The sequence below is a fragment of the Doryrhamphus excisus genome, chromosome 13 (assembly GCF_030265055.1).
Source record: "Doryrhamphus excisus isolate RoL2022-K1 chromosome 13, RoL_Dexc_1.0, whole genome shotgun sequence".
Classification (NCBI taxonomy): domain Eukaryota; kingdom Metazoa; phylum Chordata; class Actinopteri; order Syngnathiformes; family Syngnathidae; genus Doryrhamphus; species Doryrhamphus excisus.
The window spans coordinates 6,134,566-6,152,791 of NC_080478.1; the positions used below are offsets into that span (position 1 = coordinate 6,134,566).

At 41.7% G+C, this 18,226-nt stretch overlaps 1 protein-coding gene across 2 annotated transcripts; it reads left to right on the forward strand.

The window, feature by feature from the left end:
• Window positions 1-139: 139 nt before the first annotated feature.
• usp40 (ubiquitin specific peptidase 40) lies at window positions 140-17,883 on the forward strand. Of its 2 annotated transcripts, none has more exons than XM_058090289.1 (31): window positions 140-802; window positions 869-936; window positions 1,348-1,461; window positions 3,333-3,497; window positions 3,576-3,722; window positions 3,809-3,952; window positions 4,023-4,151; window positions 4,232-4,348; window positions 4,446-4,553; window positions 5,203-5,367; window positions 5,436-5,571; window positions 7,041-7,122; window positions 8,428-8,599; window positions 8,666-8,750; window positions 8,818-8,888; window positions 9,204-9,586; window positions 9,658-9,805; window positions 9,877-9,925; window positions 11,395-11,448; window positions 11,656-11,780; window positions 11,859-11,945; window positions 13,432-13,468; window positions 13,556-13,620; window positions 13,721-13,795; window positions 13,862-14,029; window positions 14,481-14,602; window positions 14,692-14,757; window positions 15,421-15,634; window positions 15,746-15,841; window positions 16,034-16,125; window positions 16,879-17,883. In XM_058090289.1, the coding sequence occupies exons 1-31, from the start codon at window positions 598-600 to the stop codon at window positions 16,997-16,999; spliced, it is 3,810 nt and encodes a 1,269-aa protein (XP_057946272.1). In that variant the 5' UTR covers window positions 140-597; the 3' UTR covers window positions 17,000-17,883. The 2 variants fall into 2 exon arrangements, with proteins under 2 accessions (XP_057946272.1, XP_057946273.1); XM_058090290.1 differs by having other exon boundaries at window positions 11,656-11,744.
• Window positions 17,884-18,226: the final 343 nt, after the last annotated feature.

Below are 18,226 nucleotides of genomic sequence, written 5' to 3' on the forward strand. Positions count from 1 at the left end.
TTGGAAAATATTTATACGACAAACACAAGTGGTAATGTAATACTGTACACGAGTTTTGTATGTTTGATTAAAAAATAAAAACTCGACCGCAACTGAAACTACAAGTACCACACTGCAATGCGACTTCCTGCCAGAAAACAAGATGGCTGCCCGCTGTACACCGACGGCATTTTTATTTACATTTGTCGCTTTAGGACTAAAACAAGATAAGGCAGACATTTTCAACATTCCCAAATAAATATAAATGTGCATATTTTATTAGTGCTTTGGCACGCAATATCTTTCTTTTTCTGGACGTCGTCCGGGACCGACTGGCAGGTGTTTCATTTTCGTTGACTGAGCGGTGAAGCCAGATGAGACAGCGTTAGTCACTAGTCATTGCCTTTATTTTTCTTATATAAAACATTGCTGCCACTTGGACGCATTTCCTCGCCCACGTTTCCGTGTCGCTATTATGTTCAGCCCAGTCAAGTCCTCTTACTTCCGCGTTAGTCCGGCCACTGTCAACCGAGAACTGGGCAAGACCAAGATGAGATAGCAACAGGTGGCGTGGCGCGTTTACATGGTCGGTGAAGCCAAAACGAAACAAAAACCGTCATGTTTGGGAATCTTTTTGAGGAGGAAGAATGCGAAGAAGGGTTCTCTTCCTCCTCTACTCACGCTGGTGGGAAGCCTGCCAAGGGGGGAGACGAGCCCCCGGCTCCTCGAGGAAGGAGCAACCTCTGCGGCATCAGGAACCAGGGAGGGACCTGCTACCTCAACTCTCTGCTCCAAACCCTCCTGTTTACACCCGAGTTCAGAGGTGAGAGATCCGAGGTGAAACATGATGTCATCTGCCAACTGTGTTGTTAATTTGATCTCTGTGCAGAGGAGCTGTTCAGTTTGGGGACTGACGAATTGGGATGTCTTCAAGATAAAGACAAAGCAGGGGCCAATGTAAGTGATTCAAAACATGTCCGCATATACTGTACACTGAAACAACACATGCGCTGCATCAAAAAGCCTTCACACGGATAGCAATGCTCTTTTGCCAGCTCCAATATTTGTCTAAACAACCTTCAGTGCAAGTGAGAGGGATTGGAGCAGGGATGTCTAAAGTGCAAAAGAGAAAATGCTGAAATGTATGAACAAATACAAAAACAAAACTCACTACTCATGTTACCACTCATGTTACTTAAAGTGCCGCAAGCTCGTGGAGTTGATTTGAAAACTACATCAGCAGTTTCCCACAGCCCGACTGTTAATGCCAGGGTTTTTAGAGACACTGCTTGTTATTTGCCTTTGTAAACCATGTACCTGGCCTAGAATTTGTGATATGTGGATATGAGTTATTCTCGTGCTCTTCAGGTCCGAGTGATCCCACTGGAGCTCCAGAGGCTTTTTGCCCGTCTTCTGCTGGTGGACCAGCAGAGTGCCTCCACCGCTGATCTCACTGACAGCTTTGGATGGAACAGCAGCGAGGTAAGTGTTGCTGAGAGGCTCGTGTTACTTGTGTCCTTGTTAGCGATTGATTTATCTTCATGTGCTCATGCTGGGATGGTTTAAGTGATACTGGATGCAGCAGAGAGGCCTTGCGAGCCTGCAGAATGAAGGAAGGAATTTCATTTTTGTCCAGAGGCAGTCCAGCTGCATTGGGATTGTACAAAGAGTCATTACGAACAGGAAGATTTACGATGGGATTGTCTCCGGCCATGTTTTTTTTTGGCGTCCAAATGACACAAATGGCTTTTGGGCAGCTACACAGAATATTATGTAAAAGATTACATTTGAAAACATTGGTCACACTGTCACACATTGGTTCTATGTAATGTGTGCATGTTTGTGTGTGTCTATGTGCATGCATGTGTGCAGCATGACACATGCAAAAAAAAAGGCAGCTTGTTTGGAGTTGTAAACATATTTGCCTTGCTTTTCAATGTGATTATGACTCCTTACAAATGTTTCATGGCCATCATAGCCATCATGGACCATTACATCATCCCCCCCTCCAGAACCGGTAGGAAACATGATCACCTACAATGTGAAAATTGTCCAAAAATTGCAGAGGTTGCAGTGGCAATGATAGGAAAAAATAAAGCAATAAAATATTATTTTAACATATAGTACACTCATGCCTCGGTCATCACAGTTCATTGGTTCCAGACTCAAACATCATAAGTAGATTTCTGTCAAGTAGGATTCAATATAAATGGAATATTTAGGTAGTAAATATTACAATCTTGTAAATACAGTTTTTAACATTATTAGAGCCCCCAAGACATGAAATAAAACTCCTACAGTACCATAACTTTTGTATTACCCAATGTAGTTGATATAATGAGAAATAAGACGTATTTGATATACATAAGGGCGGCACGGTGGACTAGGGGTTAGCGCGCAGACCTCACAGCTAGGAGACCAGGGTTCAATTCTCCCCGTGCATGCGTGGGTTTTCTCCGGGTACTCCGGTTTCCTCCCACATTCCAAAAACATGCTAGGTTAATTAATTGGCGACTCCAAATTGTCCATAGGTATGAATGTGAGTGTGAATGGTTGTTTGTCTATATGTGCCCTGTGATTGGCTGGCGACCAGTCCAGGGTGTACCCCGCCTTACGCCCAAAGACAGCTGGGATAGGCTCCAGCACCCCCGCGACCCTCGTGAGGAAAAGCGGTAGAAAATGAATGAATGAATGATATACATAAGCTAACATAGACTCAACATGTTAATCACTCTTCCACTGTGCAACTAGAATGCTTCTTCTGCATTGCATTTGTATGTGTATTTTAGTTCATCTTCCTTGTTAATTAAGCATTTGTATCCTTAAATGCTTAATTTAGGCCAAGAATAACCACAATTTGATTAAATATGCAATATTTTTTTGCAAACTAGTTTGAACTGTGATGTAGCGAGGGGCGACTGTGTATGCCTCAAAAGGCAAACAAAACCTGGAGTTCAAACAGTCATCAGGAATGACGACACACCCTAAGTCAGCCAATAGCTCTTGTGAGACTTCAGATTTTTTTGTGTGTGAACAGTACCAGATATGGCAAAGAGAGGAAATATGTAAGTATAACCATAGAACTGTGACAAACAGAAAACTACCTTGCTGCTCAGTACAATATGAGCAGTCCAATTGATTAAGAAACAATTGTGAGCAACCATCAGTAACCTGTAGTTGAAATGACAAATCCACCTCTCTATCGTGTGTATGTCAGGCATCTTCAAGGTAATTGTTGTTGCTTTATTTTAGCTTTACTGTACAGTAGAATGAATGAAGTCACTTTACGTTGGTTCCTATGTGATTCATATTTTAAATATTCTGCCCCTGAACTGAACTCTTTTGTGTCACAGGGATCAAACCAGCATGATGTGCAGGAACTCAACCGCATTCTCTTCAGCGCCTTGGAGAACTCTCTTGTGGGCACCTCTGGGAGCACACTCATCCACCGCCTGTACCACGGCACCATCGTCAACAGCATTGTCTGCAAGGAGTGCGGGAACGTCAGCCAGCGACAGGTCCCGGTCTTTTGCTGATGGTGCGTAGCGTTGAGGGAAATCCACGTGAGATAAATGGGTGTCTGCATCTCTCTTCAGGAGGACTTCCTGGACCTGACAGTGTGCGTGTGCGGCGTGTCCAGCCTGGAAGAGGCTTTGTGGAACATGTTTGTAGAGGAGGAGATGTTTGAAGGCAATAATCTGTACCGCTGTGCGCTGTGTAACAGGCTGGTCACTGCTGCCAAGGTGCGACATTGTGGGGAAAAGAAGACTTTTGTCTCTTCATTTGTTCACAATTGTTGTTTTTTTGCTTTGTATTGCTGTTTCCTTAGTCTGCCAAGCTGCAGAAGCTCCCTCCATTCATGACCATGTCTTTGCTGAGATTCAGCTTTGACTTTGCTAAATGTGAGCGCTACAAGGAGACGGGGCGCTATAGCTTCCCACTCACCATCAACTTACGACCGTTTTGTGAACAGGTACCACGCCACATCTAACGCTTTGTAGTCACGTTTGAGCATCGTGACTCAGCTGTGTTTGTGCTTACAGGCAGATGGAGTTGCCGCCGATTACTCCTACGAGCTGTTCTCTGTGATTATCCATAAGGGCGGCTGCTATGGCGGCCATTATCATGTTTATATCAGGGACATTGACCGACTTGGCCACTGGGAGCCGCCGGTGAGAGGAACTACAGCCTGGATGTTTGCATTCAAGAATTCTACACTTTTGTCTGCAGAGTATGTCTTTGTTTATATCAGGTGGAGGACAACAAAATAAGGATGCAGAGGAACGTCAAACAGGAGGTCAAAGAAATTCACCAGACCAAACTTAATGACGATGACCCTTTGTGTGTCCTCACTGCGATTATCTCCCAGGTTTGACCTCAAAGGATCATTTTTTCCTGTTTTCTTTTGCTTTTGTTGTCATTGATGCCACCAATCCAGACACTTTATTTCCTGTTTTGTTTCGTAGGAGCCTTCAAAGAGTGTCCTATTGGACCAACTAGGCCAGAAACTCATGGAGAAGATTGGTTCCTCTTGGAGTAAAACCTTCAGGAAGTCCTGTGGCCCCATTGGCAAGGTGTTTTTCTATTTTTTTTTATAACCTTGCTGTCAGAGGCCTACACGGTGAACAAGTGGTTAGCCCGCAGGCCACACAACTAGGAAACCTGAGTTTGATTCCCCCCTTTGGGCATCACTGTATGGAGTTTGCATGTTCTCCCCATGCGTGCGTAGGTTTTCTCCGAGTACTCCGGTTTCCTCCCACATTCCAAGGTGGGACGTTAATTGGCTAGGTTAATTGGCGACTCCAAATTGTCCATAGGTATGAATGTGAGTGTGAATGGTTGTTTGTCTATATGTGCCCTGTGATTGGATGGCCACCAGTCCAGGGTGTACCCTGCCTCTCACCCGAAGACAGCTGGGATAGGCTCCGGCACGCCCGCGACCCTCATGAGGATAAGTGGTAGAAAATTAATGAATAAAAGCTGTCAGAGTGCAAGAAGCATGTAGTTAGTTTAGTTAGCAGGACAACAAAAATAAGCATCAGAACCTATTTTCATAAAACTAGTTCAATAGACTGGTGAGAATTAATTTAATCTAACATTGCCTACTAGGACAGTGACCCACCAAATCCAATCCAGTTGGAGCTTCATGACTTTGTACCGCACATACGCCTTTGTACAGGACTGGACTAAACAGCTTTTTTCATTTCTTCTTCTGTCTAACAGTTCCTACAGTCACACAGTGATGTTTTCATGCTGGTTTCCAACGGTACTCGAGTGGCACTGAAGGCAAACCCGCCTAGCCTTATCTTGAGCGAGAACCCCGGACAAGCGGATCACTCTACGATTGAAGGCCCAGGCACTGTTGAAGGACCGGAGCCCGAGCAAGAGGTATGCAGCAAGGACGTGACATAAATCTGGCATGAGGAGTTTTCAAAGCAATCGCTATGTATCCACAGGGTGATCACTGGTTTGACTTGAATGACGCCACTGTAACCTCTATCGGGGTGTCGGACATAGAGAAGCAATTCCAGGGCAAGGAGAGTGCCTACATGCTGTTCTACAGAAAAACACAGCTACACCGGCCCACTGGAGGTAACTGACCAAACTAAACTCATCCATTTTATTCACCAAAGCAGAGATTTTCAACCACTAGTGTACCTTGAGAAACCGTCAGGTGTGCTGTGAGGAATTATCCAATATCACTTTTTATAGTTAACATTGATTAATCATCATTTGCAAATATTATGTCAATAGCCATGAAAATATGGACCCAAATATTCCAATTGCATTTGGTATATTTGCTCAAACGGAAAGAATTGTACAGGGATGGAATATTCCTTTCCCCAATCCGATTCAGGTATCTTGTACCCACTCAAACGGAAAGTTGTCAGGGTGCGTTCTTCTTTGTGGTGTTTTTCTTCTTCTGTTGGCGGTTGGAACAGAATCTAAACACTTCTATACTTTATTTACAAGTCCAGTTTTATTAAAAAAGAAAATACATATCTATATAAAACATGTCCCTAGTTTAATTATAAAATATTAGCAAGATTGAATGTGATCTTTTCCTGTTTAAATTTATCCCGAGTGCGTTATTTCAGCGCATGCTCAGATATGACGTAACACGCAGCTCCAGATGTTCTTCAGTTTTAAAAATGGAGGCCAGTAATCGGCATTGGACTGCTAAGCAAAGTTTGTTTTTGATTCAAACTAAATTTCAAGACTGGACAGACGAAAAACCGGCAATACGGATTATTATTCCAACAAGTGAAAGAATAACTCGAGGAAGCCGGTATCACGTGATGTTGATGTTTACGTTTTACCGCACATGACCCATTGACTATTCTGTTTGATTTTCACGGCGCATGTAGACAAGAGATTGGAATATTCCTTTCTATGGATACCATTGTTTCCCAAAAAGTCATTTGGAAAGAGAAAAACTCGTCATGTAAACATGGCTACTGTGGAGTGTCTGTGGTGTAAAGACTGGCAGAGCAATGTAATATTGGTCCGTGTGGCAACACCTACCTTGTTCCTCCGATAGACTTATTGATGCACGTGTGAGGTTGTGGGGACATTTTGTAACATTTTTAGTTAGTGGTGTGCCACAAGATTTTTCCAATGTAAAAAACGTACCGTGGCTCAAAAAAGGTTGAAAAACACTGCACTAAAGGCCGTATATAATTTGGGTAAATGCTCTGTAACCCCAGTCTATGCGTGGTTAACTTCTGATTAGCTTGTGCCCCTTTGCGTCTTCCTCACCTTTGTTGTAATAGTGTACATTCTGTCGCGTCTTCTGTTAAACACACACGTCATTTTCAATTCTTTCTGAACACAAGTGAGGCTGAATTTGTATCAAAAAGGCTATTTATAACAAAATATATATATATATATATATGCTCAGCAGCAGCTGTGGGTACCACATGCAGTCAGAATGGTGCAATCTTGATCACATGATATTTTTATATGAGCCGACTGTGAGATCGGTAGTCAAGTCAAATTCTATTCTAAGACACGCCTCTACGTCACTGTGTATATCGCTGATTATCTGTTTTCCATTGAAGCTCTCAGCAGTCCTCAGTACAAACTTCCTCATCACCTCATTCAGATGGCAGAGGAGGAGAACATCCGACTGCAGCAGATGCGGTACAGAAGCACAATTTACCACTACAGTAGATCCCTGCCTGTTCGCGGTTCAGCATTCGCACCCCTACATATTTGCAGATATTTTTTTTCTTTTTAAAATGCACATATTTTCTTTTCATGGTAAATTGAATCATTGAAGTGATTTGATGGCGCTATCTGCAGGGGAATAGGGGAGCTTTTCGCATGTATGAATCCAGCAGAGGATAGTGTCTCACAAGTCGGTTCACTCAACATTTTCCAGCAGGAAGATGCTTTGACAAAACGTGATGTGTAACTGCAGGTTTAGTAAATTCAATGCTATATACTGTATTTCTGAAATTGTTTCTGAATGTATAAAACACAATTTAAATGAGTTTTATAACTCCTGGAAAGTGCCCGCATTTTGACCACTGAACATGCCCGTACACCTTGCCGCTCTCGCCATAGCAGTGTGCCTTCGCACACAACAGTACAGACACAAAATACATTTGTCTGCTCAATCAGTTCTAGTTTTTGCTTTTAGTTTCTGTCATCAAAATATGCCCTTGCTACATCAAAATTAAGACACAACTATAATAACTCCATAGACGTGAACCTGCGGCCGTGCGCATCTTTAGGACTGACTGTCTATATGTGCCCTGTGATTGGCTGGGCACCAGTCTCTCACCCGAATACAGCTGGGATAGGCTCTGTCACGCCCGCGACACTCATGAAGATAAGCGGTAGAAAATGAATGAATGAGTGCTGTCAGAGTGCAAGAATCATGTAGTTAGTTTAGTTAGCCGGACAACAAAAATAAGCAGCAAAACCTATTTTCATAAAACTAGTTTAATAGATTGTGCCCAAATCTTTCTACAAAACTGTAGTTTCTATTTTTTGCTTTTAGTTTGTGTGCTCAAAATATGCCCTTGCTACATCATCGTGCGCATCTTTCGGACTGACTGTTGTAACAGCCCCTTTCTCCTCAACCACCATCGCTCGCCCTTGCGGTTTGGTCACGGCGCCGACGGCATGCGCCCAACCCTGACAAGATCCACAAAAGTAGGGTTTCTCAAAGTGCGGCCCCCGGCCCATCTGCGGCCTCTGGCTCATTTGTCATTGCATCACTGCAGAAACAAAACAAAAGTTTAGTCATTACTTGTTCAGGGCATTACAAACAGGCATTTTTACTATTCTGGGATCTTGGAACATAACCCCCACGAATAGCGGGAATCTACTGTATCACAAAGTTATGACAATCACCATAAAGCCAAAGCAATGTTGAAACTCATTCGTCTACACTCTTGAGTCTTTAATGTCTTTTAGTCAACAATGTTTCCTTCACAGGGAGGAGTATGAAGCCAGTAATAACAGCTTTGAGCTTCGTCTCCACCTGGCGTCCTCATACAGGCTAATAAACGGAGCCCTGCAGCCTGTTAGCAAAGAGCCCAATGTAGCCACCACAATCGTTTTTGATCGCAGGAAAACTGTTGGAGACCTGCGGTTAGCTATATATCAGGTAAGATGATTTATATAAGTACTTGTTCAACCGCAGACAGACACGAGCAATACGTCGTACTGTTAGGAACAGGAACTATGGGAAGGAGACATGGCTCTGACTGTGGCCAAGATGCTTCCAGCAGGCCTCCACCTGTACAATACTCTCACAGGTTAGGCACTGAAGAGAACTAATCCATGGATTGGAGAGCATTTTTGTAATATTTTGACTTGTTGCAGATGACAGTGCCTCGCTGTACAGTGCCGGCCTCTGTGCCAACTCTGACCTGTTTGTTTGGAACGGCCGAGAGGTAAGAACCCGGGCACACATAGTCAAAAGAAGATATGATGTTATGTTATTTTTTGGATGTAATAATGCGTTAAAATTTTTTCACATACATGGTTCTTGAGCTTTTTTCCTGCGAATTTGCTCAATCAGAGCTATAACAGTACCACAGATCCGGCATTTGCCCTGTGCCCTTTAAGCAGAAATCAACAAAGTGTGATGTTTGGACAATGTGGCATTGTGCGTCACTTTTGTCCCAGTGTTGCACATTTCCTTCAGTCACAAGCAGCTTTCTGCCTCTGTTACACCGCTTGACGCATTTTTGTTTATAACCAATCAGGTATGCGGTGCAGGTGTCCTAACCGGAGCCGAGTGGGAGCCAGTGTTGCTAACGGTCGTCCGACCCTTTGTGGAACCACCTGGAGATCAAGCTGGGGCGGAATTTGAGAAGGCCACAGACGGCGGGCTTAAAAAGGAGGCCAGAGCATTTGCAGGCGGCGCCACCCTCGGGGAGGTGCGGGAAGCCCTGGGCCAACCCGTCGGGAGTCTGCTGTGTCAGGAGCAGTCGGTGGCAAAAGTGGGAGAGCACTGGGCAGGTGAGGGAGGCGGCGCCAGCGGATGGCGAGTGTTCCCGCCTGACGACATGCAGCGAACATTGAAGGAGCTGTCGCTGAAAGACGGAGACGCTCTGTTGGTGCTGGAGCCGCAGTCATGCGATGGCAGGTGCATCACGTGTGCGTTAGTTCATGTCATAGTTTTATATTTTTAACTCCGCCCATGTCTGTCTTGCTCAGCATGTTCACGTTAAACGGAGACATGGTCACCGTGATGACGCCGTCAGACTGTCGCTGGCTGCAAGTGGAGTTTCGAACACTGCATGGCGGCGGGGGCGGCGACACAGACGAGAGGAGAATAGTCAAGGTTCCTGCAGCAGGAAATATGGTCAGTCATTTTGTGCACTCTTGTTTTTTTCCTCTTCATCTTTGCTGATTTCAAATGATGTGTTTTCACAGCTGCTGTGTGATGTGAAGCAGAGGGCCATCGAGGAGCTGCAACTTCCCAGTAAGAAGCTCAGTTTAGCCTTAGCTAGCCTTCAGCTAGGAGACCGCAGTTCAATTCCACCCGCGGCCATCTCTGTGTGGAGTTTGTATGTTCTCCCTGTGCATGCGTGGGTTTTTTCCGGGTACTCCGGTTTCCTCCTACATTCCAAAAACATGCTAGGTTAATTGGCGACTCCAAATTGTTCATAGGTATGAATGTGAGTGTGAATGGTTGTTTGTCTATATGTGCCCTGTGATTGGGTGGCGACCAGTCCAGGGTGTACCCCGCTTCTCGCCCGAAGCGACCCTCGTGAGGACAAGCGGTAGAAAATGAATGAATGAATGAATGTATTGAGTTGTGTTCTCCTATAGAGTAGCTACACACAATATACCGCACAGAAAACATTTCAGATTTTCCAGAATCTGCACCTATTCCATTGCTGTCTGTTTTAATTTATTCCACCCACGGCCCACCTCCGAGCACGCCCACTCCCCTGTGAATGGACACACACCCAAAGTACTTCCTAACTAAAAACCATATGAGGAAATCCGCTTTGGCGTCGTTTAACACGAGAATTCAACATTGTAAATTATTATATTAATAATAATAATTAATTAATAATAAATAATATTAATCAGTCAGAAAAGTGGAAAAAAGCATAATAGGTCCTCTTTAATGTTAATGTTATTGTCAATCTAATTTATCCACCATTTCTGACATTTTTTTTTGTTCTTACTCTGTCCTCTTCTATGATGATGTATCAATGTTAGAATATGAAAATTCAAAGTATTTATATTGTCCAAAATATGAGGAAATCCGCTTTGGTGTCGTTTAACACGAGAATACAACATTGTAACTATATTAATAGGTCAGAAAAGTGGAAAAAAGCATAATAGGTCCCTAATTTATCCACCATTTCTCACAATTTTTTTTTCTTACTCTGTCCTCTTTTATGGTTATGTATCAATGTTAGTATGAAAATATGAAAATTCTAAGTATTTATATTGTCCAAAATTATCAGGTAAATACAGAGACAAAAGCCTTCCTATAAATATCAGCATAAAATATTAGTATTTGTAGTATTAGTATTAGTAGTATGTAGTATTAGTAGTATTAGTATTTGTTTTATGACAATAATACATTATTACACTATAATACATACATTTTGTAATTTTTATAAAAATATATTCAACGTGAATAATGTAAAATATGTTGAGAAACATGCCGAAAATAACCTAATTTAATGACATTTAATATTGCCACCAATGTATTTACACATTTTCTCACGTGGTAGGTAAAAATAAGCAATGATGGGGCAATGATGTCATGGTATTACCTCAAAGCACAAAGTGTCCAATAGGATAGCAATGGAGCGGGGGCCTATATGAATGGGATTTGGACATTGCTGGGATGTATTAGTCAACGTTTTTAGGCCCAGAGACTGCAAATCTCAGCATTGCAGTTTCTGAGTATCCCTCTTCCCTCCCCAGGTGCACAGTACTGTCTGAGGCAGGTGGACAGCACAGGGAAACTCCTTCCTCCAGGTATTCCATTTGATGTGTTTCATTGCGGCACACAGCTTGGAAATTCCCTCCCCTTTGCTCCCTCTCTCGCTCTCTAATTTTGGCCCCTCATTAAACTCTTAAAAGCTACACCTCCCTTGTCATTTTCTACCTCTTGAGCCCACTCAACTTTTTTTTCCCCCCTGCTTAAGTGGCATTTACGACGCCTCCCTCTGGTTGTTTGAACAGTGTGCGAGGAGCTGAGCCTGCGTGAGGCAGGCGTACGACTCATGACCACCATGACGCTTTGTCTGGGATGCGCCCCTCGGGCCTCGCAGGTTTATTTTATTGTTTTTATGGGAACTCTAGCACAGGTGCATCATCAATCATGTGTCTAAAAGGTAAACACTAGAAGTGTGATAAATGTTTCTTGCATGCAATGTTTCTTGCAGCTTTTCCTGCATTTCTCTGTGGGTGCAGCGCCCTCTGCTGGATTAGAGATGGACATCATCATAGAGAGGACTTGCACTGTTAAAGAGGTAAAGCTGGCATTGTGGTGTTGCTGTGAAACCTCCAAAATGGAACACAATTCGTTTTGTGAGGCTAGTTGACTTCCGGTGCCGTGGAACCTTGAATTTTGTGTGTTCCGATTTAATGAGATTAGTTTTTTTTGTTTATGACGGTTAATTGGTTCTAGACAACTGTAAGTGAATTTTCACAAATTAGGACTCAATATTAATAAATGGAATATTGTCGTACTAGAGCAGGGGTGGGCAAACTACGGCCCGGGGGCCACATCCGGCCCGCCAAGTGTTTGAATACGGCCCGCCCAATCTTTCCAAAGTATTTCATTTAAACTCAACATACAACCTGGCATCATGGCCTGAGCTTTTGATGGTTTTATCAATTTCGTTTTTTGACATGGTCTATTGTTTACAAAGTGCTCCTGAAAAAAGGGACACAAGCACATAATAATAATAATAATAATTATTATTATTATTAGATTATTATAATTATTATTAGAACTATTATGATTATTATAATTATTATATTAATGCTAATTATTATATTAATTATATATAATGTTATTGTTATATTTGCATATTTTACATAATAATAATATAATAATTATTATTTTAATTTTATTGTAATTATTGTAATATTTTATTATTTTTAAAATATATAAATATAAAATAATAAATAATAATAGCAGATTGCATGACAATTTTACAGATACAATAATACCAGGTGGACTGTTACGTGTAAAATATATAGTCTGTCCCCCCCGTAAATTTTGTCATATCAATGCGGCCCGCGAGTAAAAAGTTTGCCCACCCCTGTACTAGAGCCACATTGCTAGTGTGCGGGCTACAGGGACACAAGACTGCTATGGCTGTGTAGCATTCTTGCGAGCTAACTAGTTGGCTTCCAATTTACTCATTGTAAACTTAAGAAAGGGGTTCAAACACACTGGAGGAAGAAATACAAAACAAAAAGCCAAAAGTGTACCACTTCCACAAGGAATAGGAGAACTTTTCACTGTATGGCTGACCAAATGCAGTGTGATGATAATATTTTCATACTACAGCCTAGATGTTTATGATGCTCCCATTTTTACTTTTTTATGCCACATTGCTAGTGTGCGGGCTACAGGGACACAAGACTGCTATGGCTGTGTAGCATTCTTGTGAGCTAACTAGTTGGCTTCAAATTTACTCATTGTAAACTTAAGGAAGGGGTTCAAACACACTGGGGGGAGAAAGACAAAATAAAAAGCCAAAAGTGTACCACTTCCACAAGGAATAGGAGGAGAACTTTTCACTGTATGGCTGACCAAATGCAATGTGATGATAATGTTTGCCCAGTGGCCAAATTACTACATATAACCTTTTCTTTCAACGTTTTTGACTGATAAACAATAGGTCACAGTCACAGTCAAACGAATCAGCAAAATGAAATGCATCACAAAACACTACTTTTAAGCACAGATGAAGTATTACATTTCTTATTTTGTTTTACTTGCAGTGTCTAAAGGCAATGCTGGATGCCGTTGGACTCAATGGTAAATTGTATTGATTTCTTATATTTATTTTTCCATATCAAATACATAATTAAGAGTACTAAAGGCTGCTTTTAAATGTGTTTCTAGGCACATGTTGGCATTTGAGGAGGCTGGATTGGTGCGAAGAAGTAGGAGAGGCCCTAACTGACGAGGTGTACTTTTATACTACTTTTACGCATTTGCAGCGTTCCCTGTTTCAACGTGTACATTGGTCATTATCATCGTCATGGCAACAACCTGTCTCCTACTCAGCTTGCATCTCTGTCAGAGGCGAAGATAAACAACGGGGAGACATTAGTTGTCACGGAAGGTCAACTCCCTCCAAAGGTAATTTCACAATTTTTGTTTGTGTGGGTTCGTCCTGCATTGCGTCATCTTCTCTTTTCCAATCAGGGTTTTCTCAAGCTGTCCATGTGGCTCCACGTGGATGCGGTGAGCGGCTCCAACGATAACGGCCACGCAGTGGAGCATGCAGATCAAAAACACTTTCATACACAACTCACAAGCGTGGGACAAGTGGAGATATCTGTGGAAGCCACCCTGGAGGACCTAAAGGCTCAGGTAATGTGGAGTAATGGGATTCTTTGACCATCTGACGGCTCTGATTCTTAAATAATTAATCATTTAAATACATTAAATTAAATATTAAAGAAAAAATAAATAATTTCATCCACCCTCGGGCATCTCTGTGTGGAGTTTGCATGTTCTCCCCGTGCATGCGTGGGTTTTCTCCGGGTACTCCGGTTTCCTCCCACATTCCAAAAACATGCTAGGTTAATTGGCGACTCCAAATTGTCCATAGGTATGAATGTGAGTGTGAATGGTTGTTTGTCTATATGTGCCCTGTGATTGGCTGGCGACCAGTCTAGGGTGTACCCCGCCTTACGCCCGAAGACAGCTGGGATAGGCTCCAGCACCCCCCGCGACCCTCGTGAGGAAAAAGCGGTAGAAAATGAATGAATGAATAAATAATTTAAATGAAAAATTAAATAATTATTTTTTTTGTCCACAGGTGTTGACGCTTCCTGCTCTCGAGGACGCGTGCGTTCCCGCCGCCGCCGCCTTCCTGCGCTTGTGGGAGATGGAAGGACGCACCCCGGCTCGTATCCTCAGAGGACACCATGTCACACTGAGGCAAGCACCTCCTTTCCTTCTCACGTGTGCTATGCTTCTCCTTTTCATTGGTCTGGAATGGTAACAGCAGCACTTTGTCTCCTAACCAGGAAGCTAAAGCTAACTAGCGGGGCAGACCTTAGCATGCAGCGGCTGCAGAATGCTGAAGATCTCGGGTGAGGATGCTTTAATTTTACACTTGCACTTTTTCATTTTTTGTATAATTTTTAAAATCATAATTTCATAATTATTTAATTAATTATAATTAATTTAATTATTTTTATTTAACATAAATAAAATGTTTCCTAATTATTGATTTTTTATTCTTGTTTTAGACTACACTCCCCAAAGCAATAAGGATTATTTTTCTCTTTTTATTTCCCATGCAATACCATGCATATTTTTTTTAATGAATTCATATGCATAAATTGTAATGAGTGGTCTTGTAAGGTTAGTCTTCCTGCAATTTAACACTTCCGAAACTGTTGATAATTATATTATTATAATAATAATTATAATATTTATGAAAGTTGTAATTCTATCGTATTTTGTTGACTGGTGCAACTATGGAGTTGTATTTTGTTTATATTTATATTATTGTGTATGTTTTATTTATTATTTGAGGTTCTAGACTAAGAAATTAAATTTAAAAAATATAATTATTTATTGTTGGATCAATGGTTTTGTGGCATTAATGTAATTATGAAAATGTACTTCTTTCTTATTATAACCAGATTTTGTTGGCCAACCAACATGCGATGTATACAATCATGTCAAGATTGGCGGTTGCCTGGTGGGATACATTGTGCTTGTTGATGATGTTTTTCCTGCTTTTGTAGTCCTAAGGAGATACTGCTCAATGTTAAGATGGGGATACCCGGGGAGCGGTGCTACTACCCTCCAGAGGAGCTGATTTGGGATGCGTCGCGGGACTCATCGCCTCGCAGCTTGCGCACCTGCGTGGCAGCACGCTACGGCCTGTCACCTGACTCCCTGCTGCTGGCCAAACACCATCCAGACAAACACACTTGGGAGGAAATCATCTCCAGCTGGGTGAAACGACAAGGATGCTAGTTTTAGAAACGTTACAAGTGATCGGAGTTTCATCCAAGTTTGTTTCTTTTTTTGTTGTTGACATTTTTATTTCATTTTTTTTTTTTTTAGAGCCAGCAGCTGTCAAAGAAGAAAAAGAAAAAAAGGACGGAATCACTACTAGGAGCACCGTTTCATCTCAAAGATAACGATGTCATTGGTGTTAAGGTAATAAAGTAAAAGCATTAGAATTTAAAATTAACTCTGATTGGCTGGCGACCAGTCCAGGTTGCACCCTGCCTCTCGCCCAAAGTCAGCTGGGATAGGCTCCAGCATACCCCATCTCAACATCTTAACCCCCCCGAGCATAGAAACTGAATGAATTCAAACTGATGTATTCATGTATTTTTCAATCTCCAGAACCTTGTGATTGACAACAAGGACTTCTACACTCGTGAGGATGAACAAGGCCAGCAGAGGCTAAGAGAGCAGGCGGAGCAAAGAAGGAAAAGGTGCAACGCTTTTACCCGAGCCCATTTCACACAGACTTGCACTGCATTTTGGGGGGATTTTTGGCCCTTGGAGGTACAGTAAACCTCGGATATATCGGAAATTCGCTCACAACGGACAGATAAAAAAGAACCAATTTTTCTGTAATGCATTTCCAATAAAAATTCATTGCATATATCGGATTTTTTATAACGGATTTCGCCTATTTCGGACAAAATCTCCAGTCCCGTTCCAAAGCATTTCCATTAAATTTCCCTCGCATATATCGGATGGCCGCATCGTGGCGCTCCGATTCGCCGAATCGTGACAGGCCGCTATACGACGTCATTTGCAGCGTTTGCAGCGTTGCCTGCGCGTCCAGGTACATTGGAAACATAGTCAAGGAAGTGCCTTTTTAGAACGGATAAAATCCGATTTACGCATATACCGGATATAAATCCGATATATGTGTAAAACGGACATTTTCCGGTATACGCATATAACGGATTTCGCTTATATCGGACAAAACCAGTGGGGAACAATTGAATCCGATATATCCGAGGTTGACTGTAGTATCCATAACAGAGGAGGGACAGTGCTTGTGTGAAAGGGGTGTAAAGTTTAAGATCTAATCTTGTTAGCATTGTCGCTATAGTAGTATCCCACTTTGCTGTCTTCTGTGTGAAAGGCACGGATGAGTAAATGCTAGATCTACCTTTGCACCGCAGATGTACCAATTTTGCAGTCATGACTTTTTATTATCATGATTATGATAGAGAGCAGGCTGCAGGAAGTTCGGACTGTGACGGATCACACAAGAAGGCCGCAGGAGATGCAAGGACCAAATCCAAGAAGCCAGAGGTGGCGCTGTCAATCAATGTCGGCGTCTTCAGGTAGCACGACACTGCCACCAACGCAAGGACATGTCTCAACTACCTGTCACACACACACACACACAGTCAGGTGCCATGTTGCATTTAGGACAATCCTCTCGGCATCAGGCGGCCATTTTTTCCCCACTCCAAGTACTACATCTTAAAATCTGTATTTATCCAAATACCTTACTATTAGCATTATGGCTATTATAGTCATTTTGTCTTATTCTAATGGCAGGTTGACCCTCAGGAAAAAACAAAACAAGTTAGGCTGCAGTGATAATAACCATAGAGAGCAGGGTGACTTTTTATAACCGACCAGCCAATGTGGACTTAAGTTGAGTTTCCCTCATTATAATCATAAAGTTTGTGATGGATGATGATGTAATACTGTATTATATGGTATTTAAAGGGAGGTATGAGGCCTTTTTAAATTGATTAGTGCCGTTTATCCTCCCTACCTCACTTTTTGCCTCTCGTGTCTACCTCTGCGTTCCCTCTTTTTCTCACGTGAAACACGCCGCACAGCAGTAAAGGCAAATAAACGGTTAATCAATAGGATGGTGCAGTCTGAGACTGAATCATTTTCCAACCCTGGCGACAGCTAATCAACTGACATTATGTACTTTTGGATTTCATCTTGAGGCCTGAAATGTTCTTGCATGCACTTGGTGTGAACTTTTACTAATATGACAACACGAGTGAGGTTTGTTTTGCAGCTCGGTTGGTAATCTGGCCTCAATCGCTGCTAAGAGTTCACCAGTGGCGATTATTTCATTTGTTTCTCGCCGATGTCTCGCAGTACATTTAATCATGTAACAGGTGACTGTAAAAAATACATTTGTGTCAAATTTAATCCTCTTTTCCATCCCCAAAATATTTTAACAACAATAAAGATATACACTATTGTCACTCATGTCATGCTTTTCACTGGAATAATGGATTTTTCATTTAGTATCTTGCTTTCAAGGTTTTATATTCATATAAGCTTATTAGATATTGGTAAATTATTTTTTTATTAGTTTTTGGGTGTTTAATAATAATATCATATATTAGTAATTCATTTTTAATCATTACTAATCATTAATTATTATTAATAATATTATACATATCTGTCAATATGATAATTGATAAATTAATAAAATAATACTTTTTTTTCATGTAGGTAGGATAGTCAGTTATTAATGTTAATGTCACAAATACAAATAAAATGAAGAAAATAAAATTAACAGAAACTATATCAATAAAA